This window comes from Jaculus jaculus, chromosome 18, assembly GCF_020740685.1.
Source record: "Jaculus jaculus isolate mJacJac1 chromosome 18, mJacJac1.mat.Y.cur, whole genome shotgun sequence".
Classification (NCBI taxonomy): domain Eukaryota; kingdom Metazoa; phylum Chordata; class Mammalia; order Rodentia; family Dipodidae; genus Jaculus; species Jaculus jaculus.
The window spans coordinates 45,990,239-46,005,443 of NC_059119.1; the positions used below are offsets into that span (position 1 = coordinate 45,990,239).

Genomic DNA, 15,205 nt, shown 5'->3' on the forward strand with positions numbered 1-15,205 from the left:
GCTTACCAGCTAGAAGTGCATGCTTGTAAAGCCTGACAGTCCTAGTTCAATTCCCCAGTACCCATGTAAAGCCAGATGCACAGTGGCCCATGCTTCTGGACTGAGTCTGCACTGACAGGAGGCCCTGGTGTACCCCTGTTCCCTTTCTCTCGGTCTCTGTCGGCAAATAAATAAAACATTAAAAGTGATGTTTAAAATGTTCCAGTTTGGGGCTGGAGAGATGGCTTAGCAGTTAAGCACTTCCCTGTGAAGCCTAAGGACCCCAGTTCAAGCCGCGATTCCCCAGGACCCACATTAGCCAGATGCACAAGGGGACGCACGCATCTGGAGTTCGTTTGCAGAGGCTGGAAGCCCTGGCGCTCCCATTCTCTCTCTCTCTCTGCCTCTTTCTCCGTCTGTTGCTCTCAAATAAAGAAAACAAAAAACAAAACTTTTTTTTAATTATTAAAAAAAAATGTTCCAGTTTTTTACAAGCTTTATCAGAGATAAAATAAACTTAACACCACTGATGAATGGTTCTGAATTTGAGCTGTGATGGAAGCAGCTTTCTCAAGTGTCACTACGGTGACTTTGAATCAACTTGCCCTTGTGATCCACATACCTGATTCTCCATTTCTGGCAAGACAGCGCTGTTCATCTGCTCTCCCTTTCTGCCTTTCAATAACCGGTTGAGGTCCTGATAAACATCCTTTGTGGAAAAGTCAGTTCTTTTCTTTTCTGTGATCAGAATTCCTCCTCTCTGAATAATCTGTTTTATAGGAAACATTTCAAATTATAAGAAAAGCAATGAGAAGTTTATAACAATAACTAATATAAAGTGATAACAGTTTAACAGACTATTAACCCACATCAAATTTTTATACAGAGCCGGGCATGGTGACCCATGCCTTTAATCTCAGCATTTGGGAGGGAGAGGTAGGAGGATCGCCGTGAGTTCTAGGCCACCCTGAGACTCGCATAGTGAATTCCAGGTCAGTCTGGGCTACAGTGAGACCCTACCTTAAAACCCCCCACCTGCCCAAGAAAAATAGTGTTGTTGTTGTTTTTTTTTTGTTTTTTTTTGTTTTTTTTGTTTTTTTTTTGTAAACCCAGAAGCAGTGATGGGCTTCTGTAATCCCACCATACAGACAGCAAGATGGGAAGCAGAGTCGGGAGAAATTCCCAAAGTTTCAAGCAAGCACAGTAAAGAACACGGCAAGACTCAGGGAGAAAAACACTACCTTTAAATAAGGTAGAAAGACAAGGACCTGAAAGTTACCCTTTGACACACACGTGTGGTGGTGTGCACACGCCCAGACTCTCATACACACAAAATAAAAATTAACATATAAAAAAATACCCCTCCTCCCCTCTCTCTCTCTCTATATATATATGTAAATTTTGTGTATATGTACACATATAACATACACACATATACATACACACAATTTTTTCCATTGCTAAACTGTCACACTAATTAAAAAGCCACTTTTAGGCTTGGTTTCTGCTACCAGACTGGACGCCCTTACCTGCTTCAGCTTCCCCATGTCTCCAGCAGTCTCTCCTCCTGGTAAAATACATTCCTTTGGGCCAATTTGAATCAGAAGAGCCTCGAGATTGGAGAACTGATCGTTATCAGGAAACTGGCACAATCCCAGCTTTCTCTGTATTGAGTCAACATAACCGACTCCAACCTGTCGTTGACCATCAACTGTGGACATCTTAATGCCCATGACACCAATGGAAACTGACATGTCATTGTTACTGAAGAGAACATCTTCAAACTGGGAGAGATTCCCAGGAGAACCCTAAGGGAGAAAAACATAGACAAAAAAAAAAAAAAAAAAAAAAACATATTGTGAAGGTTAGCAGCAAACAATAATTACCCATTCTTGCTCAGATTTGTCTTGGTGGTAGTGAGACACATTTCCCTTGCACCTCAGGTGGCCTAGAATTCATTTTGTAGTTCAGGATGGTCTAGAACTTGTGTTCCTACTAACCTTAAGCTTCCTGAATGCTGGGATTACTGGTGTGTAACACCATGTCAGGCACTAACTGTTTTCATAACATCTGGGCACATCTAAAATGAATTCTGGGCTGGAGAGATGGCTTAGCGGTTAAGCACTTGCCTGTGAAGCCTAAGGACCTGGGTTCGAGGCTCGACTCCCCAGGACCCACGTTAGCCAGATGCACAAGGGGGCACATGCATCTGGAGTTCGTTTGCAGTGGCTGGAGGCCCTGGCATGCCAATTCTCTCTCCCTCTCTCTATTTGCCTCTTTCTGTCTCTCTCAAATAAATAAACAAAAATAACCAAAAAAAAAAAAATTAAAATGAATTATGCAGCTGGAGAAACGGCTTAGTGGTTAAAGGCAGTTGCTTAAAAAAAGTCCAACAGCCCAGGTTTGATTCCCCAGTACCCACACAAAGATGGAAACAAGTGACACATATGTCTGGAGTTCGTATGCAGTGGTGAGGGACCCTGGTGTGCCCATAGTCACTCTGCCTCTCAAATAAATAAAAATGGTTTTTGAAAACACTCACACATACACGGTTGAATTCTGCAACTTTTTCTTACTTTTAACAAAAGTCATGGGAAAAAAAATAAAAAGTCATGGGTTTGATCCTCAGCACCATAGAAACCAATTTTAGGGCTGGAGAGATGGCTTAGCAGTTAAGCACTTGCCTGTGGAGCCTAAGGACCCCAGTTCAAGGCTCGATTCTCCAGGACCCACGTTAGCCAGATGCACAAGGGGATGCATGCGTCTGGAGTTCATTTGCAGTGGCTGGAAGCCCTGGAGCACCCATTCTCTCTCTCTCTCTGCCTCTTTCTCTCTCTGTCACTCTCAAACAAATAAATAAAAATGAACAAAAAAATTTAAAAAAAACGTTTAAGCCAGGCATGGTGGTGCACGCCTTTAATCCCAGCACTAGGGAGGCAGAATGAGGAGGATCGCTATGAGTTCGAGGGCATCCTGGGACTACACAGTTAATTCCAGGTCAGCCTGGACCAGAGTGTGACCCTACCTTGAAAAACCAAATAAATAAATAAAACCAAGTTTAGTTAGATACCGCTGTAATTCTAGAAGAGAACCAGAGGTCGAGGTCATCCTGGACTACATGAGATCCTGTCTCCAAAAACAGTGTATTCAAAAAAAGAGGGGGCTGGAAAGATGGCTTCATGATTAAGACACTTGCCTGCAAAGCCAAAAGTCCCAGGTTCGATTCCTCAGGACCCACATAAGCCAGATTCATAAGGGGACACATGCATCTGGAGTTTGTTTACAGTGGCTAGAAGCCCTTGCACACCCATTCTCCTCTCTCTCTCTCTCTTTTTTTTTTTGGGTTTTTCAAGGTAGGGTCTCACTCTAGTCCAGGCTGACCTGGAACTCACTTGGAAGCCTCAGGGTAGCCTTGAACTCACAGTAATCCTCCTACCTCTGCCTCCCAAGTGCTGGGATTAAAGGCATGTGCCCCCATGGCCAGCACTCTCTCTCTCTCTACCTATTTCTCTCTCTCTCTCTCAAATAAATAAAGAAAAAAAAATTTTTAGAAGAATAAATTAAAATAGAAAAATTAACAGAAAGGGCTAGAGAGATGGCTCAACAGTTAAGGCACTTGACTGCAAAGCCTAAAGACCCAGGCTCAATTCCCAAGTACCCAGGTAAGCCAGATGCACAAGATGGCACCTGTGTCTGGGGTTCATTTGCAGCGGCTGGAGGACCTGGTGCACCCATTCTCTGCCTTCCTGTACCTTCCTCTGTCTCTCTCAAATAAAGTAAAACATATTAAAAAAAAAAAATTTTTTTTTAAAGCAATGCCAGCAAAGCCAAAGGACTCCACAACAATTACCTAGTATCCACATAAAGCCAGATATACAGGGTAGAACATGCATCTGGAATTTATCTGCAGTAGCTGGAGGCCCTGGCATGCCCAGTGCACACCTTTAATCCCAGCACTTGGGAGACAGAGGTAAGAGGTTCGCTATAAATTCAAGGACACCCTGAGACTACGTAGTGAAGTCCAGGTCAGCCTGGGCTAGAGTGAGACACTACCTCAAAAAACAAAAACAGGGCTGGAGAGACGGCTTAGCAGTTAAGCGCTTGTCTATGAAGCCTAAGGACCCCAGTTCGAGGCTCAATTCCCCAGGACCCACGTAGGCCAGATGCACAAGGTGGTGCAAGCATCTGGAGTTCATTTGCAGTGGCTGGAGGCCCTGGCACACCCATTCTCTCTCTATGTCTGTTGCTCTCAAACAAATAAATAAAAACAAACAAAAGACAAGGCTAGAAATATGACTTAGTGGTTAAGGCGCTTGCCTGCAAAGCTTAAGGACCTATGTTTGACTCTCCAGGTTCCACATAAGCCAGATACACAAAAGGTGACATAATGCACAAAGTGGTACATGTGTCTGGAGTTTGATTACAATGGCTGAGGCCATGGCACACCAATTCTCTCTCTCTTGCATGTAAAAAAGAAAGGGGGAGGCAGTCTTTTGGGCTTTCCTCAATAAATAAATAAGTTAACTGGGCTAAGATGCCAGAGCAGTTAAAAGCTCTTGCTTACAAAGCTTGCTGACCCAGGGTGAGTTCCTTGGTACTCATGTAAAGTCAAGTGCATAAAGTGGTACCTAATTCCAGAGATCATGTGCAGCAGCAAAAGGTGTACCCATATTTTCCATGTATGTATAAATAAATAAATAAACAAATATATATACATATATATATTTCAAAAGTAAGATAATTACCTTAAATGCCAAATACCAATCATTCTCCTTGGATGCTTTACCTCCAGCTTTATTCTTATAAACTTCGACTCTATACTGACGAACTAGGAGAAGATCTTTTACAAAAGACTCAAAATTCATTTTACTAAGCACAACCGTCTGCAGTGTCTTTGCTCCTAAAAACAAACCAACAAAAATAATGTGAAGGATTAGATTTTTTAAAAAAAGAACAACAACAACATTTTTGGTTTATTGAGGTCACTCTAGCCCAGGCTGAACTGGAATTCACTGTATAGTCTCAGGCTGGCCTCAAACTCAGTGATCCTCCTGCCTCTGCTTCCCAAATGCTGCAATTAAAGGCCCAGCTAGGCAGGTGTGGTGGTGCACGACTTTAACCCCAGCCCCCAAGAGGCAGAGGTGGGAGGATCGCCATGAGTTCAAGGCCATCCTGACACTATATAGGGATTTCCAGGTCAGCCTAGTCTAGAGTGAGACCCTACCTAGAAACCGGCCCCCAAAAGAAAGACTCAGCTAAATTAGAGGTGGTTAGAGTTCACATACCTAACACCAATCTGCCCAACCTACAGTATTCTCTCAGCAAATCATTCTATCAAGAATTGTTCATACCAAGTACCTATCACATGTCCCAGGGACTGTTACTAACGGTGAGTACACACAGCCCCTGGCCCTGTGGAACCTACACACCCAAATAAAAAATTCTTCCAGATAAAAAAATGGGCTGGTTCTCTTTCCAGATGGCAGCCTTGGGATGATGACTGAGAAGGCACCATGGTGGTGAGAAGTGACAGGAGTGCTCAGCACTGTAGTATCTCTATCACACCTTCCAAGGCTCAAGGCACATTGTAGAAGCAGAGGCAGAAAGAATGTAAGAGCCAAAGGAAGGGTAGGACTCCTTACAACGTGCTCCTCCAGACAAAAAATGGCCTGGATATCCATGACCTCACAGTGCCTGACACTACCTACACAAGACCATCATAACAGGAGGAAAAGATCATGAGATCAAAATAAAAGAGAATGATTGAGAGGGGAAGGGATATGATGGTAGAAAGTGGAGGGAGAGAGGGAATTACCATGGGCTACGGTCAATAACTATGGAAGCTGTCAATAAAAAAAAAAAAATTAGGGCTGGAGAGATGGCTTAGCGGTTCAGGGACATGCCTGCAAAGCCTAAGGACCCCAGTTCGATTCTCCAGGTCCCAAGTTAGCCAGATGCACAAGGGGGTGCATGCATTTGGAATTTGTTTGCAGTGGCTAGAGGCCTTGGCATGCCCATTCTCATTCTCTCCCCCCCCCGCCTCTAATTAATAAATAAATAAAAGTAAAATCTTAAAAAGAAAAATTAAAGCCAGGTGTGGTGGTGCACACCTTTAATCCCAGCACTCAGGAGGCAGAGGTAGGAGGACTGCCATGAGTTCAAGGCCACCCTGAGACTACATAATGAATTCCAGGTCAGCCTGAGCTAGAGTTGAGACCTTGCCTCAGAAAACCAAATAAAATAAAATAAATAAAATAAGAAAAATAAACCTGGGGGGGGGGGGAGTGGAGGGGATGTACGCATTTAATCCCAGCACTCGGGAGGCAGAGGTAGGAGGATCGCCATGAGTTTGAGGCCACCATGAGACTCCACGGTGGATTCCAGGTCAGCCTGGGCTAGAACAAAACCCTACCTGGAAAAACAAAAAGAATTACTCAGGGCTGGAGTTGTGCTCAGTGTCAGAGCACTTGCTAATATGCCTGAAGTCCTGGGTTAGACCCTTAGCAGTGTAAAACAAATGAGGAAAACCATTCATCACCCATTCACGTATTTCAAAATTCAAAGGAGAACAGCAAAGTCTCCCTTTCAGTATGTCTCCCCACCATGTATCCAGTCCACCAGTTCAGAGACAATTATTTTCAAGCACACTGTATTTACACAAGCAAATACAAAGTATTTGATTCCTCCTTTTATAAAGTTACAAATAATACTTCTGTTCCGCATCATTTACGTTTAATGCAGTTTGGATATTACTCCAATATATAATTTGCTTCTGTTTATTGTTGCAAGTACACCATACTTTAGTCTGATTTTTTTTTTTTTTTTTTTTTTTTTGGTTTTTCGAGGTAGGGTCTCACTCTAGCCCAGACTGACCTGGAATTCACTATGGAGTCTCAGGGTGGCCTCGAACTCATAACGATCCTCCTACCTCTGCCTCCCGAGTGCTGGGATTAAAGGCATGCTCCACCATGCCCGGCTTTAGTCTGATAATTTTTTGATATGACATTGCTATATGAATAACCTCACACAGGCTTCAATCTCCAAGTGTGTTAAACATATCCACACAATAAAGTCCTAAAATTGATGCCGGATGTGGCGAATGCCTTTAATCCCAGCACTCGGGAGGCAGAGGTAGGAGGATCGTCATGAGTTCGAGGCCACCCGGAGAATACAGAGTGAATTCCAGGTCAGCCTGAGCTAGAGTGAAACCCTACCTCGAAAAACCAAAAACAAACAAAAAAAGTCCTAAAATTGAATTTTATTCACGTGTGCCTACTGTTGTGAAGGATTTTTTTTTTGGGGGGGGTAGAGGTAGGTCTCACTGTACCCCAGGCTGATTTGGAACTCACTCTATAGTACTAGGCAGGCCTAGAACTCAAAAGAAATCCTTCTGTCTCCGGAGTTCACGGATTAAAGGCATATGCCACCATGCCCAACTTGAACAGGGTATTTAGTTGGTTAGTGATTGTTTAGAATGAGGTAGGAGGACTGCTGTGAGTTCAAGGCCAGCCTACAGCTACAGAATGAGTTCCACATCATCCAGGGCTAGAGAGAGACCCTACCTAGAAAAAACAGAAAAAGAATTTTTTTTAATTTTTTTTTTTTTTTGCATGGTGGCACACACCCTTGGATGCCAGTACCCAGGAGGCAGAGACAGGATGGTCAATGTGAGTTTGAACCCAGCCTAAAACTACATAGGGAATTCCAGGTCCTACAGCAAGACCCTATCTCAAAAAAAAAAAAAAAGTTTTTAGTTGCATCTTAGTACAGAGTGAATATAATCATACATGATGATTACACCCTCACACTATCTTATTATTTTTATTCCATCCCTGGACTCCTCTTACAAATTGCCCTTTTGTGTTTTGTCACATTCTTTGTATATAACGATCATATTTTCTTATTTACACGCACACTCGTGTGGGGGGGGGCAGGCCAGGGCATCTTAACACTGCAAATGAAAAATGAATACCAGACTATTGCAACAGTTGGTGCACCTGGCTTTACACAGATACTGGGGAACTGAATCCCAGGCAGGCAGGCTTTGCAAGCAAACTCCTTCAGCCACTGAGACACATGCCTAGCCCATCAGTGCTCTTTATTGTGTGTGTGTGGTTTTTCAGGGTAGGGTCTCACTCTAGCCTGCCCAGGCTGGCCTGGAATTCACTATGCAGTTCCAAGGTGGCCTCAAACTCACAACCATCCTCCTACTTCTGCCTCCCCCCAAGGCATGTGCCATCACCTGGCTAGTACAGTTTTGTTTTTTGTTTTTTTTAAACAATGCAAGGAGTCTCTTAAATTCAAGATAAGGACAGCCACCTTGCAGGGTGTGGTGGTGCACACCTTTAATCCCAGCACTCAGGAGGCAGAGGTAAGAGGAGCACAGTGAGTTGAGGTCAGCCTGGACTAGAGTGAGAACCTACCTGGAAAAAAACCAACCAAAAAAAAAGCCATCTTGGCAGTGACCCTGGGACAACTCAGAAGGTATCATGGTGATGGAAAGAAATGACCTCAGTGCTCAATACTGCAATATCTCTATCACACCTTCCAAGGATCAGGGTCTAATGTGGAAGAGGTGGCAGAAAGAATGTAAGAGCCGAAGGAAGGGTGGGACTCCAGACACAAAATGGCCTGGATATCCAGGACCCCACAGTGCCTGACACTACCTACGCAAGACCACCATAATAGGAGGAAAAGATCTTAATATCAAAACTAAGAGAGACTGATTGAGGTGGGGAGGGGATATGATGGAGAATGGAATTTCAAAGGGGAAAGTGGGGGGAGGGAGGGTATTACCATGGGGTATTTTTTATAATCATGGAAGTTGTTAATAAAAAAATGGGAGGGGGGAAAGCCATCTTTCAAAATCAAGTGGTCCTAACAACAATACAAGGGAAACTCCTGTATGGTCTTAGGAGTTTCCTTCCAAGTAACAGATGTAATATTTAGTCTCTCTAAATTAGTAATGCTTATCCCATTTATCCGGCGCTGACTTAACTCTCCGTTGTAAAATCTGCTTCTTTTAGGCCTGAGGAGATGAACTTCAGCCCGGCCCCAGGTGAAACCACAGAGGAATTGGGGAGATGAACAAAAGAGCTGCTTTCTTGGTGAACCCGATATCAGCACAAGGGTGATGGAGAGAGACACTAAGGACACTCAACACCTGCCAAACCAGAGATCCAGAGGCTCCTAAGAGCCTGTCACTGAAGTAGACTTAAAATGCACCCAACACGGCTCTGGGAACTTTGCAGAAGAGGGGCGGAAAGATTGTTAGAACTATAATCTGGGGCATTATGCACAGAGACACTGCCTCTCCCCCATAACTGACTGCTGCCCCCACAAAGCATGACCCACAATCCCCATGGTGATGGCCTGCATCCCCAAGGAAGAGGGCCACTTCGGAAAAAGGGCAGGATGAGGGAAAGGATGGTACCAACATGTGTTGTTGATTTAGCATCCATTTACCTATTTCCATTTCATCACCTAAGTTAGAAACATTAAAGGTTAATAGGCATTTAGGAAAAAAAAAATCAGTGATCCTAATTATATGAATGGGGCTGGAGAGATGGTTTAGTGGTTAAACCTTTGCCTGCGAAGCCAAAGGACCCAGGTTCAATTCCCCAGGACCCACGTAAAACAGATGCACAAAGGTCACATGCGTCTGGGAGTTCAACTTTGCGGTGGCTACAGGCCCTGGCGTGCCCATTCTCTCTCTGCTTGCAAATAAATAAAAATAAGTTGCAAAGCAATTTGGACCACCTTTAAGTATGAGACTACCCATACGATTTCAGGCTGTTCATAACTGGTCTTGTGGTCCTCTACCCTTGGCCCCCTTATAACCCATTCTGCACGCTACAGCCAAGTGGGTCAACACCCCAGCAACGCTTACGTGAAATTATTCAGACCTCTCATTTCCACCTACAGAGGAGCTGGGCATATTGGTGTATGGCTGTAATCAACTCAGAAGGCTGAGGCTTGAGAATCAAGGGTTTCGGGACATGTTGCACCTTAAGTCTCAAAGGATGCTTTCCGTGGGCAATGGATGGTAGTGCCTTGTTAACGCATGCACCACCTTGTGCGTGTGGCTTTTTTTAAGTGCCTCCCGGGGACTCGAACCCGCGTCCTCAGGCTTTGCAGGCAAGCGCCCTAAACGCTAAAAGGCATCTAGCTCTGCAAGCCCAGGAAGCCGAATTCTTACGGAGGCACCCCACCATCCCCAGGGCCTCGGCACTTTGCAGGGGGAGCCCCCGAAGCGCCCTCACCTGGCGGCCCCCAGTACTTGAGCACCCCCTGGGTCTTGAACACGTCGCGGGCGGCCAGCAGCGCGTCGTCGCCGTGCACCGTGTAGAAGTCGCCGCGGTCGAAGAGGCGCACGGTGGTGGCGGGCTTCTCGGGCATGGCCTCGTAGCAACGCACGAAGCCGGTCTCGGCCGCGCCCTCCAGCTGCAGCATCTCCTTCGGCTGCACTGCCATCTCGGAAGCCGCTGCGCGCCGGGGCCCCAGAGAACAGAGCGAAAACCCGCACAGCCGGCCGCGCGGCTTCCTCCCCGCGCCCCCCCCATCCCGCCTCCGTCCCGGGGGGCTTCCGCGGGAACGCCAGCCAATCAGAATCCAGCACTACGCTTCGGTGGGTGGGGACTCCGCCGCGGCAACCAATCATAAGAGAGCACGAGGGGGGAGGAACGCAGCTTCCCGCGCGAGCTTGGACTCTAGCTACTGCGCATGCCTCGTTTAGAGCGCCCGCCAGCGGACGCGCATGCTCGCCGGAGGTCCCGTATGGGTTTTCCTTGGCTGCATATCCGGGAACCCGGATGGATGGATGGATGGGTGGGTGGGCAACGCCGATGGATGGCCGGGGGACCAGGTAGGAAGTGCTCCGCAGGTGTGCAGTGTTGTGAGCGGAAACCCGGAAGTGGGATCACAAAGAACTTGTAAACAAAGAAAACCTAGCCTTAGACCTTCTCACCACAGACTGTTTAAATCTGGGCCCTTAGAGCTGGAGGGATGGCTTAACGGTGAAGGTGCTCGCCTTGTGAAGCCTGAGGACCCAGGCTTGATTCTCTAGGCCCCACGAAAGCCAGCTGCACATGGTGGCACATACATCTGCCCATACTCTCCTTTTCTGTCTCAGATAAATAAATATTAAGCCTTTGTCCTCTTCACGAGGGGCGCGCAAACCTGGAGTTCCTTAGCAATGGCTGGAGGCCCTGGCGCAACCATTCTCTCTCTCTCTCTCTCTCTCTCTCTCTCTCAAATAAAGATAAAAATAAATTTTAAAAATTAAAAAATAAGGCCCCCAACACCTCAGCACTAAAGCAGACCAAAAATGAACCCAACATGGCTCAGGGAAATTTTGCGGAAGAGGAGGCAGAAAGAATGTCAGAGTCACATGTTGGGTCATGATTTGCAGAGACATTTATCATACCAATAACTGGGGGCTAACTCCACAATGCACGACCCATTTTCATTAACAAGGAGGGTCTAATGGAAGGGGGTAGATCACAGATGAGCCTAAATAATGGTACCAAACTGCCTGTATTTACTGAAAAGAAAACTAATAAATTAAATTAAAAAAAAATTTTTAAATAGGGCTGGAGAGATGGCTTAGCAGTTTAGGTACGTGCATGCAAAGCCAAAGGACCTCAGTTTGATTCCCCAGGACCCGTGGAAGCCAGATGCATAAAGTAGCGCATGCGTCTGGAGTTTGTTCTCAGTGGCTGGAGGCCATTCTCCCTCTCTCTGTCTCTTGTTGTTTTGTCTCTCAAATAAATAAAATTATATATATGTGTGTGTGTGTGCATATATATATCTTCAATCCAGGTTTAGGAGACTGAGGTAGAAGGATCACTATGAGTGCCAGGCCAGCCTGGGACTACAAGAAGAGTTCCAGGTCAGCCTGGGCTACAGCAAGGCCCTACCTCAGAAAACCAAAAAAGAAAAAGCAGATAGGGAATATATATGAGCTCAGTGTACTTGCCTTGCACGTGTGAGGCCCATGATTTGATCCCTAGTGCCAAAAGAAAAAAAAAGAAATTTCAAGAGTCTTTTAACTGAATGTATATTTGTAGCCTAATTGTTCATTACGTGAGACAATGATAAAATAGAATATTGAATATTGCCCTCAATCAGATATTTGGTTCACAACACTATCCATTAATTATGCCTCAAGGTGTTGTGCCAAAAGGCCAATTTTTGTCCAAAATAAAATCAGATTCACTTACAAGGTGGTTCTGTGAAATTCTGAATTATAGCCTGTTTTATGCAAAGCTCTATTTTGTGGTTAGATTTCACATGTCAGCCACCGCACATGCCTAACCAGGGCCCGTGTGTGTGTGTGTGTGTGTGTGTGTGTGTGTGTGTGTGTGTGTGTTTTCGAGGTAGGGTCTCACTCAAGCCCAGGCTGACCTGGAATTCACTATGTAGTCTCAGGGTGGTCTCGAACTCATGGCAATCCTCTTAACTCTGCCTGTTGAGTGCTGGGATTTAAAAGCATGCACCACCACACCTGGCTTTTTTTTTTTTTTTTTTTTTTTTCTCTTATCAGCCAGGGTTTTACTCTACTCCAGACTGATCTGGGACTCATCTCAGGCTGGGCTAAAAAATCACGTGGGTCCTCCAAACTGCTGGGATTACAAGGGTGAGCCACCATGCCACTCTTTTTTTTAATTTATTATTTTTTTTTATTAACAACTTCCATGATTATAGACAATATCCCATGGTAATGCCCTCCTTCCCCCAATCATCTGTAGGAACACACACACAGGAGAGAGAACATGCGACATTAGACTTTCTGGGTCTGGGTTACCTCATTTACTATAATCTTTTCTTTTTTTTTAATTTTTTTTTATTTATTTATTTGAGAGTGACAGACACAGAGAGAAAGACAGATAGAGGGAGAGAGAGAGAATGGGCGCGCCAGGGCTTCCAGCCTCTGCAAACGAACTCCAGACGCGTGCGCCCCCTTGTGCATCTGGCTAACGTGGGACCTGGGGAACCGTGCCTCGAACCGGGGTCCTTAGGCTTCACAGGCAAGCGCTTAACCGCTAAGCCATCTCTCCAGCCCTACTATAATCTTTTCTAGAGCCACCCATTTTCCTGGAAATTTCACACTTCATTTTTCTTTTTTTTTTTCAAATTTTTTTTATTAACAACATCCATGATTATAAAAAATACCCCATGATAATACCCTCCCTCTCCTCACTTTCCCCTTTGAAACTCCATTCTCCATTATATCTCCTACCCATCTCAGTCTCTCTTTTTACTTTGATGTCATGATCTTTTCCTCCTGTTATGATGGTCTTGTGTAGGTAGTGTCAGGCACTGTGAGGTCATGGATATCCAGGCCATTTTGTGTCTGGGAGGAGCACGTTGTAAGGAGTCCTACTCTTCCTTTGGCTCATTCTTTTCGCCACCTCTTCCGCAATAGACCCTGAGCCCCAGAAGGTGTGATAGAGATATTGCAGTGTTGAGCACTCCTGTCACTTTTTTCCAGTACTATGATGCCTTCCGAGTCATCCCAAGGTCACTGCCATCTGAAGAGAAGGTTCTCTACCAAAAGTGAGAGCAGCATTAATATAAGGGTGTGAACATTAATGGAAGGGCTTACTGGGCAGTTTGATAAGCATAGTATATACATATATCCAGACAGCAGCAGACATTATACCCCTAAGGCTCATGACTACCCATTTTCTTTTTATTTTTTTAATTTATTTTTATTTAGTTGAGAGCAACAGACAAGAGAGAGAAAGAGGCAGAGAGAGAGAATTGGCACGCCAGGGCCTCCAGCCACTGCAAACAAACTCCAGACGCGTGTGCCCCCCCTTAGGCATCTGGCTAACATGGGTCCTGGGAAATCGAGCCTCAAACCAGTGTTCTTAGGCTTCACAGGTAAGTGCTTAACCGCTAAGCCATCTCTCCAGCCCTCTACCCCTGTTTTAAGTTTTCAGTATCAGGGATGTATTCCATGCCATGGAGCGGGCCTCCAGTCCAATTAGAAGGCAGTTGGTTTGCACCATGGCAGACATGTCACTATTGTGCCCGTTGGCTCATTTGGCCTGGATGGCAAAATATAAGGCTTGCAGTGTCCACTGTTGAGTATCTTCACTAGTGATTTCACTCTCTTCCACTGAACTGCATGCAGAATGGCTTCTTCCAGCTTTCTGTCAGCTGGTCTACATGGAGGAGGTTATCATCTCAATTCCGAGAGGATTTCTCTGTGGCCTTGCAGCCCAAGTATGTGGAATCGTCAGCAATAGGGTCTTACCATCTATTCCTGGTGGGAAACCAAGGGCCTTGGCAGTGGCCTATAATGTTTTGGGGGCATCAGGGACCTCCGTGACCAACAACTCACTGGAAGGTATCCCAACCCTGGCACTGAAAATTTTCTAGCAACAATCTACGGCTCCTGAGTGTTCCATTGTCCAAAAATGTAGGTTTCCATATGCTTTATTTGCATACTCTTAGATTTTGATTATCCCTCCCTCCACCATTCCTTTACTCAGTCTCTTCCCCTGACCTCATTTTGGGCCTTTTCACCCCCATTAATCTATTCTGCTTACATATAAACAATACCATCCTATTAAGTAACTCCCTCCCTTCCTTTCTCTTCCTTTTATATCTCTTTTCTACCTTACTGGCCTTGGCTACTGAGTTTTCTTCCTACTCACACCAAAGTCCAGTCATCTGTAGCTAGGATCCACATATGAGAAAAAACATGTGATGCTTGGCTTTCTGGGCCTGGGTTACCTCACTTAGTATAATCCTTTCCAGATCCATTGTATAAATATGCCATATCTTCATTATCTACTCATCAGTTGAGGGACATCTAGGCTGGTTCCATTTCCCAGCTATTGTGAATTGAGCAGCAATAAACATGGTTGAGCAAATATCTCTAAGGTAATGAGATGAGTCCTTAGGATATATGCCTAGGAATGCTATAGCTGGGTCATATCTATTTTTAGTTTTCTTAGGAACCTCTACACTGATTTCCACAATGGCTGGGTCTGATTTCATTCCCACCAACAGTGTAGAAGGGTTCCTCTTTTTCCACATCCTTGCCAGCATTTATGGTCATTTGTTTTCATGATGGTGGCCAATCTGACAGGAGTGAGATGGAATCTCAATGTAGTGTTAATCTGCCTTTCCCTGATGACTAGGGATGTAGAACATTTTTTTAAATGCTTATACGCCATCAGTATTTCTTCTGTTGAGAACTCTCTATTTAGTT

At 45.0% G+C, this 15,205-nt stretch overlaps 1 protein-coding gene across 1 annotated transcript in view; it reads right to left on the reverse strand.

The window, feature by feature from the left end:
- Positions 1-10,511, reverse strand: part of Msh2 (mutS homolog 2) — a 65,245-nt gene extending 54,734 nt beyond the window's left edge. Inside the window, exons 1-4 of the mRNA XM_045137640.1 lie at positions 10,242-10,511; positions 4,725-4,879; positions 1,509-1,787; positions 602-748 (exon numbers count right to left, since the gene is read on the reverse strand). Coding sequence (XP_044993575.1) covers positions 602-748; positions 1,509-1,787; positions 4,725-4,879; positions 10,242-10,452 — 792 coding nt within the window. The 5' untranslated portion in view covers positions 10,453-10,511. The remainder of the gene's footprint in view (positions 1-601; positions 749-1,508; positions 1,788-4,724; positions 4,880-10,241) is intronic.
- Positions 10,512-15,205: the final 4,694 nt, after the last annotated feature.